The sequence below is a fragment of the Cibotium barometz genome, chromosome 52, assembly GCF_041138505.1.
Source record: "Cibotium barometz isolate CiBa-2024 chromosome 52, ASM4113850v1, whole genome shotgun sequence".
Classification (NCBI taxonomy): Eukaryota; Viridiplantae; Streptophyta; class Polypodiopsida; order Cyatheales; family Cibotiaceae; genus Cibotium; species Cibotium barometz.
Window position 1 is genome coordinate 32138986 of NC_141097.1, and position 15356 is coordinate 32154341.

Below are 15356 nucleotides of genomic sequence, written 5' to 3' on the forward strand. Positions count from 1 at the left end.
CCCCAATGTCTACCATACTATGAGGTTCAAGGGATATTCCATTGCTTATTCCGAGAGGGATTTGGCCCTCTCCGCCAACTCGTTGAGTATGTGAATCAATGCGAGGTCCTATACTTCTATGATACACACACACACACACACACACACACACAAAATCGTGAGTTTTTTTACTAGAGGACGAGAAGATCATTACTCAAAACACTTATCACATCCTTTTTCCAAAGCATAGGTCAGCACAGAGCCAAAGAGACACATGAGGAGGATGACAATATACCACAAAACTGTCGTGACAAGCATTACACAACAGAGACCACTGTCAGACATCCCGATCAAAGTCAGACATGCCCACTAGCATAGAGGACACTGTTTATGTGGCCCTATCAATCTCTGACAGATAACAAATACTTCCATTTCACAAGAGACTAGAGATTCTAGGGTTTTCTTTTCTTTTTTGAGGTTTTCTAGTAGGGCCTTATGCACCTTCCATACAAGTAACAGCACAACTAGTCATAATCATCATCTCTCTCTCTCTCTCTATTTTTATATATATATATATATATATATATATATATAGAGAGAGAGAGAGAGAGAGAGAGAGAGAGAGAGAGAGAGAGAGAGACATCCCCTATATATATATATATGGTCCCTTACCATTGCCCAAAGGTGATCTAGGATATCATTCGTGACATGGCGAGCCTTCACCACATAGGGGAGATGCTATGGCTGTTTGACGCTTTATTCTAGAGGACGATGGTATCACTACATGACCACATATTGTCATCATGTAGTATCACATGGACACACTTTAGCTTATGTAGCTAGTTTCGTATAGCTTTTCTTTTCCTGGTTCAGTATTCATCATGGATACACTGTACCATGTTTTTGATCTCATAGCCTCGCTGGGTATTTTGAAGTCGTCGAGCTCTCTCTCTCTCTCTCTCTCTCTCTCTCTCTGTGGTTTGGAGAGTGTTTTTAGGCCCATTTCAAGAACCTAGTACCAAATGATGGCTATTTGAGACTTCGGTTTGCCCGGCTCTGATGTATGGGGCGTCTTTCTGAGGACCAAAATTTTGAGAGGACGACTAGAGGATAGTGGAGAGACTGCATGCATGGTTGTCACGGTACGAAAATACGATACTGATACCGTACGGGAATTTTTGGTACGATATGAAATTTTCGGATACCGTACGATAAAATACGGTTTTTATTTTTTACACTTACAACCTATGGAGCTTCAAGCTTGAATGTGAGGGAAGGTTGGGAGGGGCGGAGTCTACGGTGCTTGAGGAACCAGAACATGGATATGTGTCTCTCCCGGTTGGATCTCCCGATTGTCTCCAAAAAAGAACCTGGATGGGTAATGCAATACCAAAGGTTTCCCAGTGTAGTGTTTATGACTAAGGGACCGTCCTTGCACAAATACAAGGAGTGCATCTAGGGTGATAAGTTTAGGGACTCCTCTCTAGATCAAAATGGCCATGTCCAAATCTTCTCCCTCGTGCATAACTTGAGAATCTAATTGTCTAGCCTACCTATACCAGGGATCCCCAAGTGATGTAGCAAGATTCTCTCATCCTACCAATCAAGTGTACACACTAGTCTACCTCGCCAGATTTTTTAGGTCTCTCAACAACCCCATATGGAATACTGAGTGGACACGAAAGTTGCGGAGTATTGCGAGCATTTGGGATCTTCGTAAAGCAGGGCTTCTATATTTTTTTAGCATTTGGAATTTTTTTTTCCAAGGAAATTTTTTTTTGGAAAAAAAAAACTCGTACCGTACGAACTCGTTCGTACGCGTACGAGAAACAACTATACTGCATGTTTTGATGCTCTCAAGCATGATCAGGAGCAGGCCGTTCGCTGCCACATGCCATAGTAATGGCCAAGTTCGAATCAAGCACCTTTGGCTCAAAGTTTAATCCATGGAGTGTGGATTTATATCGGCTAAATGCCATCTCTAATAGCTACTCTGTTCATTTAACTGGAAGTGGTTCAAAAGACGAGTAGTATCGCGACCCTCTCTCTCTCTCTCTCTCTCTCTCTCTCTCTCTCTCTCTCTCTCTCTCTCTCTCTCTCTCGCTCCCCCCTCCCACTGCCTGTGGCTCTGCCTGCCCCCCCCCCTCGCCTGCTGCTCCTGCCCCTTCTTCACAGCTGCGCCTGCCCCCTCAGCGGCAACCCCTCTCTCCTTTCCGTTTCATTTCGCTTGCCCTTCCCTCCCCCTCACTGTGTGCGCGTACCCCCCCCCCCCCCCCCTCTTCCTCTCTTAGCCCGCTTTTCCTTTTCTGCCCCCTTGCCCTTCGTTGTTTTTTTTTTCTCTTTCTTTCTTTTTCTTCTCTTTTTTCTTTTTCTTTTCTTTTCTTTCTTTCTCTTCTTCTTCTTCTTCTTTTTCCCCCCCTCTTTGCTTTTTTTTTTTTGGGGGGGGGGGGAGGGGGGGTTGTCTTCTTCTTTTTTTCTCTTTCTTTCTTTCTTTTCTTTTCTTTTCTCTTTCTTTTCTTTCTCCCCCCCCCCCCCCCCCCGCCCCTGTCTCTTCTCTTTCTTTCCTCCTCCTCCTCCTCCTCCTTTTCTTTCTCTTTTTCTTTTTCTTTTTTCTTTTTCTTTTTTCTTTTTCTTTTTTCTTTTTCTTTTTTCTTTTTTCTTTTTTCTTTTTTCTTTTTTCTCTTTCTTTTCTTTTCTATTCTGTGCCCCCTGCCCCTCCCTTTCCTCTCTTCTCCGCCATCTCTAGCCCATCCTTGTTCCTCCGGCAGCGCTCTCAGGTTGTGGGTATTTCTTCATTGTTTCGGCAAGTTTCGGCCTCTTCTGGTCTTCGCCCCCCAGGAGGACTCCATGGCAGCCGCTCCGTCTCCCCTGACCGAGGCTGCCATTACCTGCCTTTCGTTTTCCAAAGTGGACATGTAGCTTCTCGCTACAACTGTCGCATCCCTAGAGGCCTCCACTCTGGTATGCAAGATTGTCGATAGCCGCCCTGCACGTGGCCAACCTAGAGATCTTCTTCAGGCTAGCCTCCTAGGTGCACCATCAAAGATCACAGATATTCATCCTTTGGGGCGCGGCTACTACCAGGTTGAGTTCGACTCACCAGCGGCGTCTTATCTTGTCGTGCAGCTAAGCCCCATTGCATTGCGTATGGCCCAGGCCTTATTTGCACGGTGGCAGCACGGCTTCGACTCGGCATCTGACCCATTAGCTGGAGTTTTAGGCTTTCCTGTGATAGTCTCCTTCCCAGGCCTCAAGAAGGAATACCTTTCTCTTCTCCTAGTGATTGGTGGTGCCATTAGGAGAGTGATGGAATCCCCCCCCCCCCCCCAAAAAAAAAACCGTTGCCTCAGCCCTCGCACGAGCAGCGGGGATTCCATCTCTCCGCATTTGTATTGCCTTGCCCGATTCTGTGCCTCACACGATATCTATTCCGAGTCTTCGGGGCGATCCCATTATGCAGCGAGTGGAGTATTTTGGCCTTCCAGGCTAATGCTTTATTTGCGGACAGATGGGTCATCTGGCCAGAGTTTGCTCTCGACGTCAGACTAGGCGCTCGCCCCCGGTGGTCCCCCCCCCCCCCTACTTCCCACTCAGATGCTCATCAGGGAGCCAAGGGAGGAGCAGGTTCCCAGACCGCGGAGCACCAGGTTCCGACCATGGATGATCCATCAACCGGAGAGTGGTAGACGGTTGGCCCCCGCCCCGGTCGTCAACTGAGCACCAAAGCTGAGCGTTCGCCGCCGTGCGTGCCAAGCTGGCAACATGCAGGAGGATTTGGTTTTGTCATAGAACCGTTTCGAGCGCTTATCACAGCACCCACCTACAGACGGCGGGCCCCCTCTAGTCACGGAGAGGGTCCCCCGCTCCCCCCCGAGGTGGCGGCCGATTCCTCGTCGCAACTTCTCTTGTGGCCTTCAGTGCCCAGTGGGCCAGGTTGACCCCACCCTCGCTTCGTCGAGCCTTCCCCAGCAGCCTTCCTGTCGAGCCTTCCCTCCCAGCAGCCTTCCTCTCCCTTGGATAGTTCTCAGTAGCATCTCTCTCTAGACTCTCTGCCTTCCCACTCCTCTCGCCTCCTCTCCCGCCACCTCCCCCACCCTCGCCTCCGACTCTTTCGGCAGTCGCTCCATTTTCCCCTTCCATCCTCCCCCCCCCCCCCCCCCGCCCGCCCCGCGGGCCTCTCGAGAGGATCCTCGTCGGCCCCCTACAGCCCCTGACCCGGAGAGGAGACAGCCGGCGAGTACCGTTCGCCGCCTGATTCATCCTTTCTTAGAGCCGGTGGAGATGATTATTGCAGCCTCACCAGTGAGGGCTCTCCCACCTGAGTCTCCAGGTGGGCCCCCCAAGATCTTGGGGCAGCCTGTGTGGATTATAGTTTCTTCCGGTGTCTTCTGACGGAAGGGACATATAGGTTCGAGGAGACCGTAGTCCCTATTAGGGTATGTGTGGTCTTCCACCACTCCAGACCCTCTACGCCAGAGAATGGCACGATGATCTTCTCTTTTCCCTTGAGCGCAGTCCCTCAGACAGAGTGGGATCCAGAGTCAGTAGCCGCTACCATAAAGGATCAAGTAGTTGAGCTATCACATCATCTGCAAGATCTCTGGATCACCGACGTTCTTACTCATCTATGGCCTTTGGCCAAGATGGAGCTTGGTGGATCCTCCCATAGAGACCAGGGAGGGGAGATGTTGACCTCCAACCTAGAGGTGCTGCTCTTTGTGTTCATGCATACCTCTCTCGCAGTACCTCCCCCTCCTTTCTTACAGATACCTCCATTGTGATTGATGGAGCATAGAGTATGCATACTCTCGCGCTCGAGCAGAGTGGCAGTACATGGAGGACAGGATCCACCGCACTTGGCACGACTCCGCACTAGGACAGATTGTGACTATTCCCTGTCTAAGCCCACGCCCAAGACTCTTCGAGTGGAGGGCATTTCCGGTAGTTCCGCCTCACAGAGATTGATATGAGGATTGTCTCATGGAACATTCAGGGCTTAGGGGGGCCTCAGTGCTTTCAGAGACGAGGCGTCCTTAGAGGAGAGCTGCATTGAGCTATGAGGGGGGGGGGGGATCTATTGACATTCTTTTCCTTCAGGAGCACCATCTTACTGAGGGGCGTACCCGCTGCTACGGGAAGATTCTACCAGGCAAGAGTCATACTTTTTGGTCTCCATCCTTCGGCCCTTCAGGGACGCGAGGAGGAGTGTGTCTCTATTAGTGAGCAGTTTCTGTCGTCTGTGACAGGACCAAGAGTCATAGTTCCAGGACGTACTCAGTGGGTTACCATTTTGATTGGAGAGGATAGCGATGGCTTCCTCAACATTTATGTCTCGAATGTGGCTGCAAGTAGAGGTATCTTTTGGAGCACTGTCTGGCAGGCCGTTCCCCCAGGTGCCATGCCAAAGAGGCTCACAGAGGGATTGATACATTTGATTCCCAAGGAGGGTGGTGATAGATTGGAGATCTGACAGTGGAGACCTATCACCCTTCTAGGGAAGGCCTACAAGATTTTGGCCAAGGCCATCAGCATCCTCCCAGACTTGATCCATGACACTCAGACTGGTTTTGTTCAGGATCAGAGTATTCTAGACAACATCTTTACCTTTTGGGAGGCGATAGCTTTGTCCAGGATGCGATAGCAAGACCTCATTGTGCTACTCCTTGACTTTGAGAAAGCCTATGATAGGGTGTATTGGAGCTTTCTAGAGGGCACTATGAGCTGGATGGGATTCCCCATGGAGTGGATTTGTGGAGTCTCGGGACTTTATTCAGCATCTCACAGCCAGGTTCTCATTTAGGGAGCCCGAGGCGACAAATTCCCCCTTTCCCGCTTGGTTCGACAGGGTTGTCCTCTAGCATCATACCTCTTTCTATTTGTCGCCGAGGCCATGAGTAGGTTTCTCTCCGCCCAGGGGACCGGACTTTAGGGATTGCGCCTTCCCCTCCGCACACAGGAGGAGCTATTGGACTCAGAGTTTGGAGATGACATAGCAGCCTACCTTGCTGGAGATGCTGGGAATCTCCAAAGATTCGCAGATGCGATAGAGATTTTCTACCGTGCGTCAAGAGCACAGATCAATTGGCACAAGTCGTGTGGTTTTTGGGTGGCTCAATACCCACCCCGACTTGGCGACTAGTTGAGGCTTTCCAGTGGATCTCGAGGGGCACTCCAGTCCGATACCTTGGTTGCCGGATTGGCATTGATATCTCTCCCGAGCAGCAGCTCGCTCCGCTTCTTCTGAGTATTTAGAAAAAGCTTATATATTGGAGCTCGGGGAGGCTATCACTTGTAGGTAGAGTGGTGGTGGCAAACCAGGTATTGCTTGCCACCATGTGGTACATCACCTCGTGTTGCGCCTTTTCTCGGGCTTGTATTGGCTAGGTACAATGTTTGATCCGGAACTTCTTGTGGGCGGAAGTGATGGGAGGCCAGCGAGGGCCAAGGTGGCATGGAGAGTGATCATTTAGCCACGTAGCAGAGGGGGGCTAGGTCTCATTGATCCAGCTATACAGAGCCGTGCCCTGTTGGGCAAGTTGATTGTCAGAGGACTCCAACCCGGAGTTGAGCCTTGGAAGGATTTCCTCTTGGCCCGGATTTCAGCCCGCACTCCGAGCCTCGCAGAGTACTAGATGGATCTTCACAGAGATGCGAGCCGGTGGTTTTAGTCCTGCCTTTGAGGACAGATTCGCAGCCAGTCTACTTCGTGCTTGGGATCATCTCAGGCCAGCCCTCAGATAGACTGTTCCAGTGGCCTTAGAGGAGATCTTCGGCAGCCTTTGATCTGGAACCATAGTCACAAGGGAACGCCGTTCCAAGCTCTTGGAACGGGGGAACGCGTTCCATAGAGATAGCCGTTCCCGTTCCCGTTCCAAAATGGCACCGCAGACCATGTAAGAAATATAAGTGAACTATGTATCATGTAGAACACATCTATGCATTATCATGGCCACTACTGAGATGGTTTGAGGTTCTTTCTTTACTATGCCTCTTTCCAAAGCATTAACAGATATATAAAGTAAATTTATAAACACATTTATGCAATGATGTGGCGTTCCCGATTCCGTTCCCTTTTATTCAAGCTTTTCGTTCCCGTTCCAAACAGTCATCCGTTCCCCAAAACGTTCCCGTTCCCTTGTGACTATGTCTGGAACCCCCTGATCCGTTTACCCAGTGGCCACATGCTAGGGGCCTGACTGCACATATCTTGCGGCGCCTTGAGCATGGGACTAGCAAGGTCTTGGAGATTGGGTTGCACACAGGCAGTTACCTCAGGAGGAGCAGGAGAGAGGCTTGACAGGGATCCGGGGTAGAGACAGGCTCAGCATCGACATTGTCTCGGCTATTCCTCTGGAGTGGTTGACTCCTATTATAGACATGACCCCCCTCGATATGGCTAGGCGTGTTCACCAGACACGATATTCTCGTGGCGGTCTATGGAGCAGATGAGGACAGTTGTCTGCTCACTTTTTCTATTGGATTACATGGCAGATTAGAGAGATCAGAGCACCCCTTGGAGGATTTCAAAGGCTGCACCTTGCAGAGGGTGAGGGTGATTGGTTTTTGGGCACGTGCATGGCACATAGATCCAGCACCGGCCAAGGTGGCCAGGGAGAGATTTTGGCGGTTATGGATTTGGGAGTGCCGACCTCTCAGGCGGTTGCAGTGGGACCTTGGAGAGTGGACATGGCATGATCCCATAGATCGGGTGGAGACTCTGGATGCCCCTTTCTTTGCATATACAGCAAGGCTCGGCCACAGGATCCAGATGTCGGAGATAGATGGCACACCGGCAACAGCAGCACACTGGCAATCTCAGGAGAGAGAGAAAACTCAATTGAGACTAATGGGATTGTCCCTTTTCATATTCCATAAAATGTCTTATATACAAGAAATCTCATTTTATAATGGCCGGACACGCATTTACAATTGGGGGCCCAAAACTAGCTTCCTAGGTATATGTACATCTCATTCCTATGGCGGCATCACACAAGCTGTAAGCTCGGTCATCCCATATCTCTTTTATCATTTAGCGCTTTACATGGTTATAAAAAGATAAGTTATAAGAAGCGTGAACATGCTTGAAAAATAATGTTAATCGGAGTGGTTTCTCTGGTTGATGGCACACAGGAGTCTGGTAGTGGGTACTTGGCTGACAGTTGGAGGGCAGCCAGCAGCTTGCCCGAGGTGCGGCCACCCCCAGGAGTCTCAGTGACATTGCCTTTGGGATTGCCCAAAGGCTCAGCAGATTTGACAACGGATTCTTCGCATCTTTGCTAGGGACAGGGCAGCGACCCGGATTATCACTTGGGGTACTATCGCTTGGGCCACCGAGGCTAGAGTGGTCAGGACTTACGAGGAGGATGGGGGAGGCCATGCCCTTAAGGTCTCCCACCATCGTATTGCAGTAGTACCAGTCACAGCCCCACCTGTAGGTGTTTGGCGTCCAAGCTCATGTCAGCATTGGGAGATTTGCAGTAGCATAGCAGTTTGGCACATCTGGCGTGCTAGATGTAGTGAGGCCATCGAGGGTACCCACACTCCGCCGGCTGAGACCATCAGGAGCATATGGCTCGACATCATTCACACCCTCCGCGGCCAGTGGGGGAAGCTGCAGGGAGGTTTTGACCGCATGCGGAAGCGGCGGGAAGCCTTCTTGAGACTTTGGAGGCCTGGCCCTTTCGTCACAGATAGAGGCGGTGACCCCATTTGGCACTACAGACCACCTGTGGTGTGGTTTTCCCCCAGGCGAGTTTGTATTTAGCCCTTCATGGTTGCACTTAGCTCTTTGTGGCTGTTTTCTCTTTAACTAATTGAAGGATCTTTTTCCTGGAAAAAAAGAACTAGAAGTGGTTCAAGAGGCTATAATTGAAATGAAACCAATGTAAAGTGGAAAGCTGAGATGTTTGCGTTGATAGTGACTTTCCTTTCCGCGTGTCACGAGTGTTATTTGCAGAAGCTAATGATGGTGATTAATGCACATAAACAAAGATTCACCCATGCACACACTTGATTCCATCACATAAACTAGACACAGTAAACGAGAGAGCGATAAGCCCTAATCTACTATGCACTGTATACACATGAATGTGAATACAATGATGGCAATGCAAATCCTAAAGTGGGAGAGTGCTTCCCTGATGATGATGATGATGAAGACTAATGCTCACATTATGTCGGGGAGTGTCTCGTCTGCTGGTTACCCACTGTCTCTGAGCACACACCTAAATTCATGAATGACTCTCATCCCCTTGCTCTCTTTTTAAAATGATTTATGGGCTGGTTGGTTGGCCTTTAGGGTTGGTTGGCTACCAACCCTAAAATTAAAATAGAAGTGTCCAATAATAATAATAGTGTCCACATTGGGCTGCAATATATGCCCGAAATGCCCCAAAATTTGGGCCATAGCCAGCCTCGTATCCGCCCTTTCATGTGGCTAAAGACATGCCCACGTCACATTGTCGGAAGGTGTGCACGTGATGATAAGACCGTGGCTCATGAGAAATTGTTGTATAAGCTGTGGACAGGATTGCAAGTCTTGGTTCGACTTTGCCATGATGGATCTGAATCATCCAAGCCATGTCACTACATAAAGAACTTTTAGGGATCTTTAATTGAGTCTCTTCAATCATCTTCAATCTTTGCTACATATGTTGAAGCATTTGGAACTAGAGAATCACGTGGAATGCATTTTTTTAAACCATGATTTATGAAAAGTAGGGTGAAACTTTTTCCAAGAAAGAGGTAATTCCAATCCATTACTGAGTTGTGAGTTCTTTCTAATGATCTGGAGAGGACCATAGTACCACGGTCCAGCTTTGGAAAGACTGATTTTATAGTCTTGTAATGACGAGGAGCTATGTAGAGAAGAACCATGTTCCTCTTGCAATTCATTACTAAATTCCATAAAATCGATTTTCTCTGTTCAGTTGAATATTTTCAGCAATTTAATCATCGATTTTCCTCGAATAATTGATTTCCCAAGAGAAATCAAAATTCTTCAATTCAGTTCTATCCCCCCCCCCAGGATTAACACCTTGATTGAAGGCTATACACATCCTTGATGAGACAAGCTCATGGATTTAATCCCAATAAGCTGAATATTCGCGTCTCAAGAGGGACAGGGCTGTAAATTCAACATATTCGACAAGCTAACCAGTCCTAACATGATGTTCGATGTGCTAGCTTTGATAGTAACTGAAACCATCATAAATAAATTGAAGGTTTCATACTAGTGACTTATGCTGAGTTACTCATTACCATTCAAAAATATTAGGGAATGATCTTGCAAATGGCTAAGTGATTCCCTCCTTTATGGTGGTTTGCTGAATGATCATTGCTTAGTAATACTGGTGTGTTCCTGTATAAGATCGTTTGTATGTGGGATACAGTGTTCGAAAGCGTTCATGCACACAAGGATGCGAAGGCGCGTGGAAACACTCATTCAGGTAAACTTTAGCTTCTTGCATGGAGTCTTTAGATCAATAGTTGACCTGATGTTGTGAAACTGATCGATTGATTTGTTTACATAGGCTCTGAATCGAGCCAAACCTGAGGTTGAGAAGGAGAAGAAAACTGCACAAGGGCGGTCATTCAAACGGCTTGTGTGAAAGGGCCATCTGTGCACTACAGATGTAGCATTCTTGTAACTTTAGTAGCTTGGCACTTTTTACAATCTTGAAAGAGGGTTTTCTAAAAGCCTCGTGAAGATTTTTTAGAAGGCGTTTCTGTAAGACATGAACACTCGTGAGTTATTTCAAGCATGCAGACTTTGTCCATTAAGATAATGGGGAGATCTAGGGGAATTTTTTCTGGTCAAAGCTTTCACCAGTCATGACTTTCAATTAAAGTAAATAGTGAATTTGAATTCATCTCTGGAACAATCTATTCAAAATATATGGATCTCACCTTTTTGGGGTTCAGGTTCTCGAAATGTCCTTGAAAACTTGCACATATCAGCTTGTTGCATCTGACCTTTGTTAAGAGTTGTACACCTGGTATTGGTGTTAAAACCTTCTATTAGGCTGATGGATTATATTGTGCGTGCGCGCGAGAGAGAGAGAGAGAGAGAGAGAGAGAGAGAGAGAGGTTACAAGGCTTGAGTATCACATTGAAGGTTAAATAATCATGCAAAGTTCAGAAAGTACTATTGTGATAATGCAAAAAAGGGGTTTTTCATTAAAAAAATACACAGTGTGCATATAGAATATGAAATAGCTGTGTGGAAAAGAGAGACGAGACCCCCTAAATCCTTCTGGCAATTCCATGCATGCCTCCCATTTGATATGAAACCTGCATATGGTGTGATTACACCTATTTCAATCGAGTTGGTCTCATTTAAGCTCGAGTCTACATCAATTTAGCCGACAAATCAAAGTTGAAGATGATCGGTAATTGATGTAACCCTTGTGTGCTATACAAATATGATGCTTAGAATCTTATTTCTACCTCTAATGTTAATAATTGGAGTACATTTTTGGATGTAAAGAATTGCAAACATGTTTTTTTTTTCTTTTGTACTTTTGATGTCAATAATTAATATGCATTCTTGAGGTTTGACAAAGTGATCAATGCATTTTTACAAACCTAAGTCTTGCTAAATATTATTATCATGCGATCTACAAACTGATCATGGTATCTAAAACGATAAGAGGAGGTTTTTTTCATCATTTTGGATTCAGCTTTAGCCTTGTATTTAGCACAATAAGCCTTAAGGTATATGAGTTATGAAAGTCTACACTAACACAATCTAGGTCGCTTATCAAGCATCATTGGTAGGCATGCCTCCTTGCCCTTGCTTGTATTCTACACCATTGGGTTAAACCACCTATTGTTCATGTCCTTGAGCAAAACTTGAAAGCTCTTAATTGCCCTATCACTTGCTATATATAAGAATCCTAAGAACAAGATTTTAAACCTTATGACATTACTTGAAGGGGTTGAGGAATAAAAGGGAAAGTCAACAAGTTACGAAACAAATGAGTCTTGAGTTTCCATTTCATTATTGTGTGAAAGAGGGAGAGGGAAAAGTAAAAAAGGCCTTGCTTGACACTTAAGTGAAGACTCAAAACTTGGGGGAAAAAATCCCAAATTATAGTAAAAGCGCTTGCTCTTGTCTGTACATCCCCTTGCTATACATCCAAGCCTAAGGTCACCATATGGGTGGGAGGATGGGTGACCTCCTTGTCTTGAAGGTCACCTACACAAGGTATGTTCATTCATACAATATTTGAAATATTTGAAGGGGTTTGTCTTGGGAAGGATTGTGGTTAATGCATTGTTCCCATGACTACTTAAGCACCGCAACTCTAGACTCATTCAATGATCATTTTATGCACCGTCCTCGTGTGTGTTTTTTATCCTTTTTCCAAATGTCGATAAATGACTCTTAAAAATGTGACTCAGACATACAACTTACACATATAACTCAAAACACATAACATCTCAATGAATTTTGGTCCTTTTGTTTCCTTGAGAGAAATCTCACCAACTCTTATCCACACTCATTTGTGTGTGTATTTTTTTTCCTTTCTTTTTATAGACTCATGACTTGACCCCCACACTTAGTATGATTTTTTCTTCTTTTATATAACATACATAAAATGACTCGGACACATAACTCAAACACAAAGGGGAGGTTCGTTTTTATCTCATTCTTGTAAATTCATCTCACAGCGTGTACCTGATGGAGCCTATTTGAAACTTGTTATTCTTTACATTGCCATTTGCACATCTAAACTCTCTCCACACTAGGATGTGTGTGTGTGTGTGTGTGTGTGTGAGAGAGAGAGAGAGAGAGAGAGAGAGAGAGAGAGAGAGAGGTGTGACAGCTGTTAAGACTTGTAGAGTCTCATTTGCGAGACCTAGTTTAAACTACCCTTTGTGGGGAATCCACCTACTTTAATCATCATCAATGCTAATATTTCCCTTTGATTTATTTCTTGTATTTTTGCATTTATGTTCATTTCGACCTTATGAATTTCATTTTAGGGTCCTAATAGTCCCTTGAAAAGTGTGCCACCTACCTCCTCAACCCTATATATAAGATCACATGCACTTTGCACTGCACGATGATGCTTGCTTCCTCAAGTACTTCCATCACGAGTAGGCAGTCTTTAAGCATAAATTTCCCTTTGATTTAGTTCTTGTATTTTTGCATTTATGTTCCCTTCGACCTTATGAATTTCATTTTAGGGTCCTAATAGTCCCTTGGAAAGTGTGCCACCTACCTCCTCAACCTTATATAAGATCACATGCACTTGCAATCATGCACTTGCAATGTACGATGATGCTTACTTTCTCAAGTACTTCCATCACGACTAGGGAATCTTTAAGCATGTGCAAAGTTGTTCCTTGAGTGTGAGGTTCCTTTTTTGTGGCATCTTGGCCTCCTCTCACTATAAGCAAAGTAGGGGCTTAATGTCACGTTGTGCACTTGCACTGTATGATGATGCTTACTTTCTCAAGTACTTCCATCACGACTAGGCAGTTCTTAAGCATGTGCAACGCTGTTCCTTGAGTGTGAGGCTCTTTTTTTTGTGGCATCTTGAACTCCTCTCACTATAAGAAAATTAAGGGCTTAATGTCACAACATAAATGCCCACATGGGAGCTCCAAGCCAAGTTTAAGAAGGCATGAGCTAATTTTTATATGGCAAATAGTGGCTGATGTTTAACATCACTTGTGAGTGACGTTTAATGTCACTAGGCTAAATTTAGCCCTAATGTCATGTGTGCATCCATAAGATTGATATTCATAAGCATTAACTTATGCATACATAAGGTTTTGCATATATAAGCTTATAATCTTATATATGCAAAAAAATATGCCTATGCCTATGCACATGCACATGCACATTGCATATATTAGCATTTGCATGCATAAGATTATGATTATATGTATGAGAGCTTATGTGTATGCATATGCATAAGCTTATGTACGTCTATGTACATATATACATAAGCATTTATATACATATATTGTTGGAGTAGAGACAAGGTAGCAACACACACATAGATATAACAAGCAAGCATAGATATAGAGAAGCACAACACTTAATGTAGATTGATGAGAATGAGTCAAGTAAAGTGAAGTGATATGATAAGGTCACTTACACACGCACTCATAAGTGTGTACACGCGCTAGGGGAAAAAACTTTCTGAGGAAGAAAAAGTGCCTTGTCCCATTATTAGCTTATGCATACACATCACTACCATATAAATGGCTATAAATCTCCACTGTGATATTCAAAAATGTGCAAGGATCATGTGGTTGATCAATCTCCGAAATCCCTACACTTTGCAAAAAGCTTCTAACTTCTCTCGTGAGAGAGCCTTCTTGCATGTGTAGAAATATAAGCCATGCTAATCTCTCCTCTACCTAACATAATGAGAATGCACCTCAATATGCTTTGTGCGGCGAGGATGAAATATTGGGTTCATCGCAAACTGCTGCACTTTAGCTATCACTGAAGATGGAGGTAGGGGATTGCTATCCAACACTAAGATATGCCAAAAGGTGTTTGAGCCATACACTCTTCATAGTCACTATAAAAGTGCCTAAATCTGTTATCTCAAAGTTGAAGGCTGAAATATTCTCCTCATTAGGACTTGTGAGTAGCATGTCATCAATGTATAACACAATGACCAATAAACCATTCTTGTTCCTTTTTAGATAAAGGGTACTTTCAGTTTGATTGTTGCAAAAACCACTTACAAATAAAGTATGAATTTATCTTCTCGTGACCTGCTTAAGGCCATATCACTTTTATTTTCATGTAGTATACTTTAGACTCTTGTCCCTTATCAACAAAACCACAAGGTTGAGATACATAAACATCCTCATGAAAATTACTATTCAAGAAGGCATTGTAGACACTATCCCATGATGCACTCCCAATGTAATACACTGGATTTTAGTCATACAAGACGTGGGGGCAAACATAGTTTATTCCCTTCTCCTAGATGAGCATAAGCCTTTGCAACAAGACTTGCCTTGTAGCAAAGGTCTCATCATAATATATGCCCTTCTCTTGAATGAGCATAAGCCTTTGCAACAAGACCTGCCTTGTAGAGGTCCACACTACCATGAGCTTTATGCTTAAGCCTATAAACTCACTTCGTACAAATGGCCTTCTTACCCCCCATAAAGAAAATGTGCTAAATGCATGGTCTTCATCCAATGATCATTTTGTAGTGCTTCCATAAAAAGAAAACAAGTTCCTCTTCATTACATGTATTGGCAATGAGAGTATGATCCCCAAAAGAATAAGATGCATGATGAGAAGCTGCATGTGTCCTATTAGGGAAATCAATAGCTAATTTTCTATCCCATAATGTATGCACACTAACCATTTTGGCATACACTTGGATGTTTAA

General features: G+C 45.1%; 1 protein-coding gene across 1 annotated transcript in view; it reads left to right on the top strand.

Annotated features, from left to right (window-relative positions):
* DIS2 (Arp2/3 complex, 34 kD subunit p34-Arc) overlaps positions 1-10996 on the top strand; it is a 99177-nt gene extending 88181 nt beyond the window's left edge. Inside the window, exons 8-9 of the mRNA XM_086788186.1 lie at positions 10371-10427; positions 10512-10996. Of these exons, the coding sequence (XP_086644312.1) occupies positions 10371-10427; positions 10512-10589 (135 nt within the window). The 3' untranslated portion in view covers positions 10590-10996. The remainder of the gene's footprint in view (positions 1-10370; positions 10428-10511) is intronic.
* The last annotated feature ends 4360 nt before the right edge of the window (positions 10997-15356 follow it).